Source organism: Lepisma saccharinum, chromosome 8, assembly GCF_977018435.1.
Source record: "Lepisma saccharinum chromosome 8, izLepSacc3.1, whole genome shotgun sequence".
Taxonomy (NCBI): Eukaryota; Metazoa; Arthropoda; class Insecta; order Zygentoma; family Lepismatidae; genus Lepisma; species Lepisma saccharinum.
This window is the reverse complement of record NC_139236.1, coordinates 58,345,281-58,361,630: the sequence shown is the minus strand read 5'-3', so window position 1 is coordinate 58,361,630 and position 16,350 is coordinate 58,345,281. Positions and strand designations below refer to the sequence as shown.

The 16,350-nt window shown below is 38.4% G+C and overlaps 1 protein-coding gene across 1 annotated transcript in view; it reads left to right on the top strand.

Annotated features, from left to right (window-relative positions):
* The window catches only part of LOC145991031 (rRNA N(6)-adenosine-methyltransferase ZCCHC4), a 64,053-nt gene extending 50,874 nt beyond the window's left edge, over positions 1-13,179 (top strand). Inside the window, exons 9-11 of the mRNA XM_083126712.1 lie at positions 4,185-4,361; positions 9,196-9,305; positions 13,043-13,179. Of these exons, the coding sequence (XP_082982838.1) occupies positions 4,185-4,361; positions 9,196-9,255 (237 nt within the window). The 3' untranslated portion in view covers positions 9,256-9,305; positions 13,043-13,179. The remainder of the gene's footprint in view (positions 1-4,184; positions 4,362-9,195; positions 9,306-13,042) is intronic.
* The last annotated feature ends 3,171 nt before the right edge of the window (positions 13,180-16,350 follow it).

Below are 16,350 nucleotides of genomic sequence, written 5' to 3'. Positions count from 1 at the left end.
GAGGAACGCGGTTCATAATCTTTTGGTAATATTTTGTAGTTAGTAATTGGGAAAAGTAAGTTTGAAGGTGCGAAAATTTTTTTTCTTTGAAAAAAACTAGAAATACCCATTCAGGTTGGGTGCTCTTGGAAGGAAAAAGTGACATGGTGGCGCACATTCCTGCACAAATCTAGTGAAAGCAAAAAATGCCTATGTTGTTAGGTGGCTAGGTTTAGTTCTCTTAGCCTGAATAACAATTTGTCATTGTATTTATGCTAATAAAATCTAACCTTGTTGGCATTCCTCATTGAAATAATTAAAGTAACTGTGCGTAAACAATATGAACGTGAACGACTAGGGAAATGCATTATTTTAGTATCAGGAACAATATTTTTCATTGCATTTATGCTATTGGAACCCAACCTAATGGGCCTAACCTAACCTTGTAGGCATTCCTCATCGTAATAATTAAAGTAGCTGTTCGTAAACAATAAGGACGCAAACGAATAGAGAAATGCATAATTTTAGTAGCAGGAAAAACATTTCTCATTGTATTTATGCTATTGGAACCCAACCTAACAGGCCTAACCTAACCTTGTAGGCATTCCTCGTCGAAATAATTAAAGTAGCTGTGCGTAAACAATATGGATGCGAAAGAATAAAGAAATGCATTATTTTAGTATCAGGAACAATATTTTTCATTGTATTTATGCTATTGGAACCCAACCTAATGGGTCTAACCTAACCTTGTAGGCATTCCTCGTCGAAATAATTAAAGTAGCTGTTCATAAACAGTATGGACGCGAACGAATAGAGAAATGCATAATTTTAGTAGCAGGAAAAACATTTCTCATTGTATTTATGCTATTGGAACCCAACCTAACAGGCCTAACCTAACCTTGTAGGCATTCCTCGTCGAAATAATTAAAATAGCTGTGCGTAAACAATATGGATGCAAACGAATAGAGAAATGCATTATTTTAGTAGCAGGAACAATATTTTTCATTGTATTTATGCTATTGGAACCCAACCTAACAGGCCTAACCTTGCAGGCATTCCTCATCGAAATAAAGTAACTGCGTAAACAATATGGGCGCGAACGAATAAGAGAAATGCATTATTTTAGTAGCAGGAACAATATTTTTCATTGTATTTATGCTATTGGATCCCAACCTAACAGGCCTAACCTAACCTTGTAGGCATTCCTCGTCGAAATAATTAAAGTAGCTGTGCGTAAACAATATGGATGTGAACGAATAGAGAAATTCATTCTTTTAGCAGCAGGAAAAACATTTTTCATTGTGTTTATGCTATTGGAACCCAACCTAACAGACCTAACCTTGTAGGCATTCCTCGTCAAAATAAAGTAACTGCGTAAACAATATGGACGCGAACGAATAAGAGAAATGCATTGCTTTTAGCAGCAGGAAAAACATTTTTTACATGCAATAATATAATTGTAATCTGAAAAGTAACACCGGAAAATGGAAGTAGAAGGTACGGAATTTTGTTAGTCTATTTAGAGGCAAAAAGCAGCCCATGTTCTGCAGTGAGACCCTGAGCTGCCTAACCTAACATTAGCATTCACTGACATAGCAGCAGCAGTCCATATCAGAATACCTGGTGGTATTTTTTCAAACTCCATGAACATAAATGCACACTAACGTAAGTTTGATTCACATCAACAATTATATCCATGTAAAAGAACAAGCCAGGTCATAGATGATACACATGCAGTTTTAAAACCTGGTGAAAATAGCCCGAAAGCTAGCTTCACAGCGGTGAAGCAAGTCACTCCATTATAATATATGGTTGTGCTTTTAAATATATTTCCTGTGTTATTTCCACCTCAATTTTTTCTCCTGTTTAATGCTTACACCTTAGTAAGAAAAAAGAACAAACCAAATAGAATTACTCTCTTTGAATTCATTATTGCATCCATTTATACACTAGAACCACGTATCTTAGCACACTACATGAAACCACAAAGCAGCCACAAATAAACACTAATCAAAACAGAAGATCACCATGCTCTCTGCATTTGGGTAGAATCACATAACCACCATAAAAAGTATGCTATTGTCTTCACTCCCTTTTGCTGTACATGCTATTACTACTAATACTATACACTATCTGGAAACACAATCTTCATCAATGAAATCATATATCATCTTTATATAAAAAAAAAACTTCATTCACTAACACTGTACGGTACGTAGAAACAGAATTGAACCCTTCCACCTCAATGGAGATTCACTAATAAGATAACAAAAATCGACCACACTGAAACATTTTTTCAGTATTATTGTTGCAGAAAACAGGCAGGGTATTCTGTTCACAGACAAAGCGAAATGTGTCCTTGCGGTCCATACTTTCCATTCCACTCTACACCTGTGAATATCTGTAATAAAAAAAAAACGAAATCTTAGTATTTTTATAAAAAGAAAAATACAATTACAATCACAGTATATACTATAATATAAATTAAATAACAGAGCAGCCTACGGCTGAACCTTGCCCGCTAAATAAAGAAATTATTATTATTATGTATTTAGTGAATGACCATCAAACCACTTTTAACAAGCTTGAATTTAAAAAAAAAAAATTTGGGCATTAAAGGCAAAAAAAAATAATTAAAGATATAGAAAGATTCAAAATAATACCAGCACTTTTAATTTTAGTACAAATATGTGGTCAATTTATCTAAATACCATGTGTGCGTTGTAATGTTTATTTGGTTTCCCATTTCTTTCAATTATAAATTTGGTCTCACTTGTTTGCGCACACACCAAAGCATAGCATCATTTTATTTTCCACCCATGAAAGTATATAGCCTATATCCCCATTTCATATATTTGCTTAATTTGTTGTTACATAGGAATTAAATACACGAAATACACGTGAAGTAAGCAACTACACACACAGATACGTACCTCTCTCTTATATAGTATCCATAGCTTTTTTCCAGCATATTCGGTCAAACATCATTACAGACTGCTTCAAATAATTATCTATCTTCATAGTTTCAATTTTTAACTACATTAACCCGAACTCGAACGAACTATGATACTCTAGTTCGACATCAACGGTAGCAGTCAGCCTACACTCAACGAAACCAGACCGGACCAACCGGACAATCGTTATTTCAAATTCGAATACACTCACGCGATGCTGCATTCATTTGTTAACAGTAGAGCGCATGTTAGTTCACTGTACCTAAGGTGCGACGTCGCTAGTGTCGCAGACAATCGAGAGATGAAGTGCGCATGCGCGGCGTAATTTCCATTTTTGGGCGGACTCGGCGCTCTTTCCGTGTATACTTTTTGCAGGAAAGGATACAAATATGATGAAATTATACCCAATCTGTCAACACTGTTGTCAAATATATTCTTTTCCAAATCAAGTATAATTTGTAGATTATTCAATAACCGATGTTTATATTATCCTGCTGTGGGTGTACACCCAGTTTTGGCCACTTTATTAATTACATGCAGTGCAGTGTAACTAAAATTGACAGTGATAAATGTGCTTTTGTAAAAAGTAAACTTTTTAAGGCAAAATCCACCAGCCATGTGAATGATTGATCAGGATTTAGCTCAGATTATAGTTATTTTCCAGTCTTACGGCAGGCACCCTATAAGCTGGCAAGGGAAGTGGTGAGCAGGGAAGCAACCAGTCCAGCCCGATAAGAAAGGCAGCAGCCTCTAGAATGAAGTTCGCGTAGTACTTTTTTCCCACCGCATCGTGTGTCTCGGCGCCACTGCTGTTGTCTTTTTGGTCTACGGCATAATCGCCACTCCCCCTTGTCAGAACTAGGACTGGCCGCCGTAAGAGTGGAAAAGACCTTTAGTAAATTATGTACCACTGCTCTATTGATATCAATGATTTGTGAAATTTAATAATTGCTGCAACAGACCAGGAAATCCTAGAAAAATCAGGGAAATTAGCTTAAGAGTGTAAATGGCATGTAAAAGTCCAGGAATTTTGAAAAATATCAATAATAATTAGGGATGAGACTCTCGGTATCAGTGAATATAGCCACATTGGTAAAGTTACCAATATATCTATAAATATTTTATAATTAATGCAAAATTTTGCAATTTTTAAATAATTTTTATGGATAATCTCCATGCCCTACTTTTTAAAAAATTAAAATGTCTAAAGAAATAATTCAGGTGTGTCTTAATTTCCTCTTGCCATTCTAGGATGGAAGAAGGTATGTTCACTGTGACCTTTGTGAGAGATGTGTAAAACCCACATGGACACACTGCGATGTATGCAACCGGTGCTGCCTACCTGAACATGCATGCATGGCATATGAGTGCAAGAAGGAATGCTTTGGATGTGGCACATTTGGCCATAAGAGGAAAGATTGTCCACAGGTGAGTCAAAATATTTGTAACTTCAGGTGTCCATTTTCCACATTATTGAGAATATATGGAATGATCCATAGTATCTCACTTGCTATAGTTGTGATGTACAGGGTGGCTCAATAAGTCACTTAACACCCCCAGTACAAGGCCACTACGGCATGGAACGTGAAAATGGTGATGACCAATCGTTATCAGGCCAAGGGGCAACCACATTGACGTCACCCGCATGGTCGGCAGCCATCTTGATGCCTGCCATCTTGAATTCAACTTCAGAAATTTAAATGGGAAGGGGGTCATGCGACATATCAAAATGGGCTAGAATTTCACCAGGAAAACAACTGTGACATTTGTTTTCACCTAACTTTAATTGTTGCAGAGTTAACAATACCACAAAGTTATAACACATGCTCAATATGACGTCCCTCTTGCTCAACACACACATGTAATCGTCTCTCCCATGACCTTACCACATTCTGAAGAACCTCAGGAGTTATTGCAGTACAGGCATCCACAATGCGTGTGCACAAGTGGGCCAGATCCCTGATTTTCGTAGCATACACCATGGCTTTCAGGTGTCCCCAGAGGTACAAGTCCAATGGTGTCAGGTCAGGTGAGTGTGCAGGCCATTCCACAGTCCCTCGGCGACCAATCCAGTGGTGAGGGAATTGTTGATCCAGGTACTGACGGACTATCATCCCATAGTGCGGTAGAGCACCATCTTGCTGGAACCATTCAGGATAGCTCCCATCCTCGGACAGTAAGGATGGTAAGATCTCCTCCCGTAGCAGAAGCAAGTAGCCCTCTGCATTTAAGTTGCCCTCAATGAAAAATGGACCAACAAGTCGGGAACCCCAAGTACCACACCACACCGTTAGCTTCCCGCCTCCGGTCACCTTGCTGGGATCTGTCCAATGTGGATTTTCGGGTGACCAGTACCGCAGATTTTGCTTAGTCACCTCTCCCGACACATAAAAATTAGCATCATCACTGAACAGAATCTTGCTACCGACGGCAGGGTCACGTTGCAGTTGTGCTATAGCCCACTCACAAAACTGCAAACGCCTGTCTGGATCGTCCTCACTAAGGTGCTGCTGCAGCTGTATCTTATACGGATGCCAGTGGTGGTCACGTACAATCCTTTGAATTGAACTCCTGCTGACACCACTTTCCAGCACCAGTCTCCGTGTGCTACGGGTTGGGGACTTTGTAAATGATGCCAACACCGCTACAGCAGTACCATCATCTGTGGCTGTTTTCGGACGTCCATGTCGCGGTTTGTCGTCCACAGATCTAGTATCTTGAAACTTTGCCAGCAACTGGCTGACTGCCACATGTGACACCGGTTGTCTTGCAGGATTGCGGTTATTGAAGTCTGCGGCAATGTCACGCGTACTTCTCTCCCCTGACATCAATATGATGGCAATCCGTTCCTCACGTGTTAGTGGCATTTTCGTTCAGATCAGTGAAAAAGGAAATATGCTACTCTTGACACGATCAATTCACATCATCACTCTTTTAAACTTTTATGTAAAGACAAAACACAATCGTAATTCCCATGCCAACCAATACTACAAGATATGTACATACCGGTAAGTCAATATCCGGACATTTTCAGTGATTGGTCTAACAATAAATACCACATAATCACATACTAACGATTATTTGAACAATAAACATTTAAGCAAAAAGGAAAGGACGTGTCACTCTCCCATGCGGAAATCGCCCTTAAATTTAAAGTTAGGTGAAAACAAATGTCACAGTTGTTTTCCTGGTGAAATTCTAGCCCAATTTGATATGTCGCACGACCCCCTTCCCATTTAAATTTCTGAAGTTGAATACAAGATGGCAGGCATCAAGATGGCTGCCGACCGTGTGGGTGGCGTCAATGTGGTTCCCTCTTGGCCAGGCAACGATTGGTCATCGCCATTTTCACGTTCCATGCCGCAGTGGCCTTGTACTGGGGGTGTTAAGTGACTTATTGAGCCATAACTTTGTGGTATTGTTAACTCTGCAACAATTAAAGTTAGGTGAAAACAAATGTCACAGTTGTTTTCCTGGTGAAATTCTAGCTCATTTTGATATGTCGCATTACCCCCTTCCCATTTAAAATTCTGAAGTTGAATTCAAGATGGCGGGCATCAAGATGGCCCGCCGACCATGTGGGTGGCATCAGTGTGGTCCCCCCTTGGCCTGATAACGATTGGTCATCGCCATTTTCACATTCCATGCCGCAGTGGCCTTGTACTGGGGGTGTTATGTGACTTATTGAGCCATAACTTTGTGGTATTGTTAACTCTGCAACAATTAAAGTTAGGTGAAAACAAATGTCACAGTTGTTTTCCTGGTGAAATTCTAGCCCATTTTGATATGTCGCACGACCCCCTTCCCATTTAAATGTCTGAAGTTGAATTCAAGATAGCGGACATCAAGATGGCCGCCGACAGTGTGGGTGGCATCAATGTGGTTCCCCCTTGGCCTGATAACGATTGATCATCACCATTTCCATGTTGCGCGCTGCAGTGGCCTTATACTGGGGGTGTTAAGTGACTTATTGAGCCACCCTGTAGATAGTTCAGTACCAGGTATTTACTGAAATTTCGCTCATGTATATAAAAAAAAAATAATGTAGAAATAAATTTCAAGGTGGGAGGGGGTCAAAACCAAGTGTGTCATTTTTTTATTGATTTGCCTTTATTTTACTCTGCTTTTTGTGCCATTTTTTTTTTTTGGCTAATTTGCAAAGATGGGGATGAGTGATGATATAAAATTGATGAATGGACACTCACATATGCCCGGACCAGGATTTGAACCCGGTACCCCTGGCATCGTAGCACGATATGCTAACCACTCTGCCATGCAGACTGGCTCATAAATATAATACAAGGTAACCAAAAACGTTCTTGCCATTTTAGAGCAGTGATAAACAAAGAGCAATACAGTGGACGGTACGTACCTTTAGGTTTCGAAGTAATCTCCATCAGCATCCAACACCTTTTGCCAACGTTCCTGCAACTGCACAATACCCTGGTGATAAAACTCGTTGGGCTTGGATGCAAAGAAGTCCGTGAGTCAGTTCCGCAGGTCTCCCTCATTTGCGAAGGATCTCCCATGAGGGTGGTTGTCGAGGGAATGAAACAGGTGATAATCTGTTGGTGCAAGGTCCGGTGAATATGGTGGACAGAACAGTGTCTCCCAGCTAACTTGCTGAAGGGTCGTCCGGGTCCTCTTTGCCACATGTGGCTTGGCATTGTCGTGCAGGAACAGCACACCTTTGCGATTCACCAATGACAGCTCCTTCTGCCACAACGCACTGTGCACCCTTTGCAACTGCTGAGAGTAGCGGTCAGCAGTGATGGTCTGACCAGCTGGAAGGAGCTTGTAATGCACCACTTGCCGACAATTCCACCATACAGAGAGCATAACCTTTCGTGGGTGCAGAGGTGGTCTTGAGGTGTGAGGATCAGAGTCACGTGGTGACAACCAATGTCTGGTACGCTTGGGAGTGTCATAGAGGACCCACTTTTCATCACCAATGAGCAAGCGATCAAATATGGGTGTGTTCAGGTGCCGAGTGAGCAAGAACAAACAGGCTGTCACTCGTTGTTCCTTGTTGGCTGCCGACAATGTGTGGGGTACCCACTTGCTTAACTTGTATGACTTCCTATCCCATGCAGGTGCAGTCTGACTGTTTCAGCGGAAACATGGAACCTTTCTGCAAGTTCATCACACGTTAGACCACTTTCCTCCTCAATGGCTGCTTTCAGGGCCTCATCATCCAACATATGTGGTCGTCCGCCACGAGGTTCATCCGAAAGGCTCACATCTCCTGAACGGAATTTCTGGAACCAATGCCTAGCAGTGCGTTCGTTCACGGCTTTCTCCCCAAATGCCTGGCAAATGCGGCGACTTGATGCAGCAGCTGACAGGCCCACTTTAAAGTCATACAACAAACACACGCGAACAAGCTGCTTCGATACCTCCATTTCACTGGGCAAGCTATGACTGCTGTGTGTGCGCAACGTGCCTGTATTACTGACAGTCGATGGTCAGACTAACTCCCGATCGCTTGGCAGGCACGTGCGTCATTTCGTTTCCTCTCTGTGGATGCATGATTAATGGGACGTCAAAAATGGCACGAACTTTTTTGGTTACCTTGTAATATAAATGTTTAAATTAAAACTTAATTAATATTGTGTTGTTTTTACACAAATAGGTAAAATGATGGTACAATTGATTGATTTAGTGTTTTAAGTCCACTTTATGAACAGTAAGGCTAATCGGGACTGGACTTACAGTTTAAAGTGGGATCCGAACCACTATGTGCTTTCCCTGGGTATCAAACCCAGGATCCCTTCATTACAAGGCGATGATGCTAAAAGCGGTACAAGAATAGATATATATCAACACATAATAATCTAGCTTATGTGTAGTTAAGATCTCCAAAATGTTTGTAAAAACAATTGCCCTTGCCAAATAGATAAAGAATTGAATTTTTATTGAATATAAAAAAAGGTGTTACTAATAGATCCAGTTGATGAAAAATAAAGTTCCAGATTCATATTTTATGCATAATATCATTAATAGTAGTAGTAGTGTGTGTAGATCTTGATGGTACTGTTACTCAAAGCCATATGATGCAAATATAATCCTTGCCTCCCAATAAGTTAGGTGGAAATAAATAACCATGAATTTCGCAGCAAGTCTTTTTTTTTTTTTTTTTTTTTTGAAGGGAGAGGGTCTGGACCCCCCTCCCCTGCTCACTAAATACATGTTTGATTTGTCTATCTGTGGGCTCTAATAGCTTTTATTTTCTTATGATCATTTGGTTTTTGCTTCCTTGCAGGAAAACAATGAAGACGAAGCAAAAGAAAACAAGAAGAGGAAACTCAAAGAAAACAGTTGAAGCAGAATCATCGTGGTGAAGAATAGTTCAAGGAGAAAGATTGCAGATGGGTATGTAACATCCTGAATTTTATAACTGTAATATACAGATTCTGTGCACTTGTCAAGAACTATCCAGCAGTGCACAGTGTAAGAATGTGTTGTGACACTATCCAACCCCCCTTCCCCCTTTAAGGCTAGCCGCAAATGGACTTGGGGAATGTTTACATGGGGGGGTCTTATGAGCACACCGAACGAAACATTTGACTGGTCACGTTGCGACAAAATGCTCTGTGCTGGTAAAATTTGGTTCCTGGTGCGACATTGAACATCCATTTTATTTATTTAATGCACCATACAAAAGTCCATTCTTTGTTACATTAATTCTTGTAAAGACTAGATGAAAGGTATAAAAGAAAGTTCTTGTACTAAATTTGTCTCCTGTTGGTGGTTGGACTGGAAATTGAGAAAAAAAATATTGCTGCGAGTGCTATTCGTTTAAGATGCAAATGAGAACCTAATTTCCTGAAATGACTAATATGACAGATCTTGTGTTTATACACTTATTTGGATGCAGTAATAATGCAAATCAGTGCTTTTTTCAGACGGTATGCAACAGCATGCCATACCGGTAACCTATGTGAGAATGACACTAAAATAATTTTATAACAAATAACAAAATAAACAACTTGTAGAGTATTGAAAACTTTCTTTCCAAAATTTAATAAAAGTATAATCAAGGTTGGTAATTTACTAGTTATATTTTTACATAAGTAATTATGAATTAGTAATTTGAAAATTATCTTAATTATACAGGGCATACACAAAATAATGCTACCTTTTCCTGCTTTTCACGTTCTTAGATACGCTGCCACTGAGAGACAAAAAGCAAATATACAAAAACAAAAATCCAAACAAAACCCCCGTAGTATATAAACTAGGGCTGAGCCGATACCACAATTTGCCATTACTGATACCTTAACTAATTCCAACCAATACCTACATAATTCCAGTAAAATAACAAAGCTAGTTACTGAGTCACAAAACTCATCACACCACATTAGTATTAATGATATCAAATACTCCAAATTATTCTCATATAACATTATATCACTTAAAATGTCCTGTGACATGTTATGTGAACTTCTTTCTACCCCCAGAGGATGCAAAAAAGAAGACGTTTTTGAAATGTTGCAAGAATTATTAAAATGTTGCATATACGCCGAAAAAAATGGTGGATTATTTTTAAGTGTCCCTGCCAGAGAAAATTATAGTGTAAAATAAAATGTATGTAGTGCGTATAGCGTACAGCTTGCACAAGGAATGCAAAATTAATACAAATGTAAACAACATTCTTATCGTTTGGATTAAACTGTGGAGGGAGGAAAAAGACATAAAAATTACACAAATACAGATATATATTTAAAGCTCATTTGGCAGCTCTGTATATGCCCTACTGTCCATTATTCTCTTGTCATTTGCAATGAAAACAAGTCACTGCAGTGTCAGCATCGGGCAGCAGTCACGCGGAACGGTAAGAGCACAAGAAGAAAATCCACAACCCTCCCTTCCACAGCGACATTCATCCCTTTCCCAGGAACTCCGGAATGAGTCGCATTATAATAATGCTTGTTTTGAAAACATCACGTTCTTAACCCGAGTTTACGAGCAAGAATTGGCAATTAATGGTTTCTTTTATTTCCAAATAGCATTGACCATCAGGCAGTTGCATGCCTTCAATGTCACTTTTGGGCGCAGCTCTTTCGCTTTAGCCTTGCCTTTGATCTTGTCATCTGCTTCCCAGGAGGGTGCATCATTTTCGGAAATGTTCATGAAATTCTTGTGCGGGACCCCCAACCTGTCACAAGGAAGGGTGAATAAACTTTTGAAAGGGATAAATCTTGATAAATGAGTTGTTTCTCTTGGCCACTCTAGCCACTCAAAATCTTTGGTATCATCTCCATCCTCCGTGGCAGAGTGGTTAGTACATTATGCTACGACGCCAGGGGTCCCGGGTTTGAATCCCGGCCTGGGCATGTAAGATTGTGAGTGTACATTTATCAATTTCATCATATCATCACTCATTTCCAATCAATCAACTTGCAGTATTGGCGAAAAAATTGAACTGATACTTACCGATACAAGGTATCGGCTCAGTCCTAATATAAACCTAAGTAGTGTTTACATTGAATCTAATAGGACGATATAATTTGCAAGGTTTGAATGACACACAATTTGAAGTAGAAACAGACTGGCTGCAGACACTTGCACCTTATTAGAAGTCCACTCTTAATTTATCCTGTTTGAACAACCTCTCTTTTACATAGTATACCCTGGACTGCATTTTGCAGATTAGTGAGAACTGAACTTGCTATATAATCAGTCCATTCAGATGCACTGTTATATGGGCATTTATTTCATTGCATTCCCCATAATTAATAAGCACAGATTCTGAAATTATCGGAGTTATATTTAAAAAGTTATTCAAAATTAAAATATTGACATGTATTTTATTTATTTTCATGCTCCATTGCAATCATTGCAAAGAACGAGAAATTTTGTAGCAGTAATTCTTGTATTTTGCAATCTTTCTTTGCTAATTAGTACTCACTCTTGTTTCACAAGGTTTTCCATAAGTTTGCAATGGAAACTGGCACAATTCGAAGTTAATTTAACATTTCGATGAAATTTGCCAAAGAAAAATGCATAATTATGGTTGATCTTAGTTCATGGCTATTTTGCAGTGTTGCCAAATCACTTTGTTCAAAGATCGGAAATATCGCAATAACATAAGGACAATAAACATACAAAATATATTCTTTTGGGTTAGTAAATAATAGAAAAATGTCTTAAAATTGTATGAAACATAATTTTATTACATATTTGAACTTGTAAAATAAGTTTACAACAGTTTCTATTAAAGTACATTCATGATGTAGAAAAAAGTAATGATTTGATAGTCTGTGTGTCCATATCACAACTTGAAAGTGAAGGATACCGGGATCGGGGCTTCGGAAGAAAAAATGGCTTCCAAAATGATGCCAAGATAAGCATTGGGACCACAAATTGGTAAATTTGGCAGAAATAAGTCCAAATTAGCTTACATCATGGGCAAAAACTGAAATAGTTGTTCTTGAAGAAACATTGAAATCATTTTATACTCGGGAATCTACATAACAGAAGTGGTGAAGTATAAGTGATCTTAAGTGTTTGAAAGTCAGCTCCAAGTAAGGGAGGCTGGAATCTTCTGGTAACATACTGTATAATTTAACAGTAACTATAAAGTAGAGAACAAGTTTGATATAAAGATAGAACTTTTCGAAAATACAAATGTGGTCATGGATTTAGGTACATGTTTTAATAAGCTTATGTTTGCAACACACTTTGGCATTGGGGTCGCAATCTGCTAGCTATTGCGCAAAATTTTATCTATAACTGAGGCGAGGAATACATTTTGGTAAGGATTTAATTACTCAATAGTATATCCAACCAACCTCATACATCACAGGGTTTCCCCCTGCAGTGGTTGTCATAACTATAATCCTGGCTGACCATTCTTGCAATTAGCCAAAAGTGGCAGAAAAGTCAGGTAAAATCAATCTCCCCATAACGAATCTTGTTAAGTGCACACCTATTGTTTTTAATTGTCCTGAAACAACGTAAGTAATTTCACATTTTATGGAACCAGCACTTATGCTCGGATAGGCCAATAGGGGAATCTCCCCAGCTGGCTTTTCGGAAAGTGTAATTTAGTAAGGTAAGGTAATACAGAACATTGTGTTATGTAACTGATAACTTTTATCCTCCAGGAAATTCACCTGATGAACATGGAAGAAAAGATCCTCTGGGAGTGGAGAGATTAGATCCACTTTTGGGAAGATGCAACATGTATGTGTACATAAAAGTAACATGAAATCTGTATTTGGATATAATAAAAATATATATTACATGAGCGATGTGTTTTTACGAAAATAGTAACAAAACAATTGCTATTAATTGTATACGATCATCGCAATAAATGAATTTTGTATTACATATACATCTTTCACCATAGTAATGTATAATGGCCTGTCTGCGATATAACAAAACAGTCTCTCCACACATCCTGCATTCCTCTGAAGTGAATCTTTCCATGCTGGGTTTTAAACTTGAAGTATTCTATCTATACCCATCTGAAATAAAGAAGGCAATCATTAAAGACCATACTAAGGAAAGAAGAATATATGATACTTGGAGAACAGGTCCACAAGAAGGTAATATTTGAAATATTTTCAGTAGAATCCTGATTTTACATTTTCCCCTATTACACATTCAATGTTGATGGTCTGAAGATTGCAAAATGTTAAAATGAAGGAAAATTTTATAAGTTTCATCATTGTCCCCTGAGAAACATAAAATCAAGGTTCCACTGTATACCAAGAAAACACACACAAGAGGACTTTTAATGACTATTTTCCATACTTGCAAACCAAAAAATACTTTCCATTCTCACTGAAACTATAACTCTCAAGATGAAATTCCTGTACATAACATTGATTGAAGAATTTTACCTTCTATTACGTAATGTTTGGTAAGTTACGTTCAGTGTTAATGGATGGCATCTCCATTAGGCCCGCTGGGTTAGAAAATGGCCAGTATTTTTTGTTATTGCATATTGGACGGAAAGCATTTTGTTCTAACCTAGTAGTAACCATTAGTAGGCTGGCAAGTAACACAGTTATGGAAACATTTCTTCAGCATCATGTACATAACACAGTACAATAATAAGTAAGAAGAAAAATACTGTATTCATAAAATATTAGTATCGAGTTCAAGAGAGAAAAATGGAGATAGAAACAGGAGACTAATAAAGGCAGGGCCAGCTTCAGGGCTGGGCAACTGCCCAGGGCATGGCCCTCAAAGCACACCAAATCACCAGAACCTTATTTCTAATAATATAAGCGTGGACATTTCTTTTTCAAGTGTGTTAGATTTTGTCAGACAAGAATGGAAGTTACTGCTGCATAACGTAATACATATATTTGCAATAACGTGCACCAATATAACCTTCGGTGTTGGCACACTGTCACGAGGACTATTGGGCAGCTATACTTGAAAGGAAAAAAAATGAGTGGTCTTGAAAGCCAGAAAGCAGTGACAATGGGACTCTATGTATGAGTTAAACAATCTCAAGAAATGTTTATAAAGTTCAACTACTTTTCCGAACAGCTTAATGTTATGCTTTATAAATAAGCTATGCACTGCAGACATCAATTATTAACAAAAGTACTATTAAAAATGAAAATATGAAATAAATATAATTAGAATTAATATTTGAATATTTAATGAACCACTCCTTATTAATTTATATAGCCCCTATCAACCAGTTAAATCACTTCACACACAATCAATGTAGCCACCCCCCCCCCCCCAAACAGTAGATGGACTATTAATTAGGCCCCTAGAAGATAAATAAGGAATGAATCACATCCCCCAAAGTATAGTATATATTATGATTAGAAAGGAATAATTCTCAAATAAGAGAAATGTAATATTATGCCAGACTCATAATCCTAATAAAATACAAATAATTGCACCAACCCTTAAGTATTATGGAATAATACGAGGGTCACTATTTATATTTTGAGCCTAACAATGAAAAAACAGGAATTTGGCATTGAAAACTGCTTTTATTGTTTTTTCGAAGTATTCTCCTTTATGGCCAATACACTTTTGCATTCATTCGAACCATTTGTCAAAGCAGTTTTTCCAATCTTCTTGAGACACCTCCATAATATGGTTTTTGAACGCATCAACGGCGTCTTCCGCCGACGAAAATCGTTGTCCACGCAATTTATTCTTGACATTCGGGAACAAGAAGAAGTCATTGGGTGCCAAATCAGGACTGTACGGCAGATGACCCATCAATTTGATTTTTTGACTGTTCATAAAGTCGGTTGTTAGACGAGATGTGTGACAGCTGGCATTGTCTTGATGATGAATGATCCGACGGCGTTTGTTTGTTTTCCGTATTTGACCGAAGACCTCTGACAAACAAATTGTTGTGTACCATTCAGAGTTGACCATTCTACGTTCCTCTAAAGGCAAAGTTGCCACATGACCAGTTTTCCCGAAAAAACAGGCGACCATTTGTTTCGATGTGCTTCGAGCGTGAACAACTTTTGTTGGATTGGGTTCATCTTGAAACACCCATACAGTCGACTTCTGTTTACGTTCCGGCTCTTATGCATATATCCATGATTCGTCACCTGTTACAATCTTATATACGTCTTTTGAAGCACCACGATTGTATTTATTGAGCATTTGTTTGCACCAATTGACGCGAGCGTCTTTTTGAGTTTTTGTCAAATTGTGTGGGATCCAACGAGAACATACCTTTCTCACAGCTAAATGATCATGTAATATTTTATATATGCTGGTGGAACTAATGCCTATGGTTGCCTCAATCTCACAGTATGTCACATGACGATCTTGCAGTATTAGGTTTTGCACAGCATCAATGTTTTCTTGAACAACAACTGATTTTGGACGACCTTCGCGAATCTCGTTGGTGAGCGAATGGCAGCCACGATTAAATTCATTATACCAGCGTTTCACAGTGGCAAAGGATGGGGCTTCATCGCCAAATGTGGAAGTAAGTTGATCGATGCACTCTCGTCTTGATAATCCACGTCGAAAATCGTAAAAAATCATCGCACGAAAATGTTCACGAGTTAATTCAATTTTATTGTTGTCGCGCAATCTCCAAGGCAACATAAACAACACAAATGAAGCTATTGACAAAACATTTGAAGTACGTTATGGTCAATAATGCCAGACGATTCCGTGCAAATGTCAAATCGCGCCTAACTTCAATCAGTGTTGCCAAGGCTCAAAATATAAATAGTGGCCCTCGTAACAATAAATATTGATGGGAAAATTAATCCTCTTAAAATGGACCCCCCTATATTAGACAAAAATAATAAACCTAATATGCAGCCAGATATTCCCCATATCTGAAAGAGATTGAAGCCTCCTCCCCCACAATAAACTTTCCAACGAAATAATAGTTCAACTTGAAGCTACATAAGATATTGTTATACCAGTAGCTGCCCCCGTGGCCGAGTAGTGAGCACAT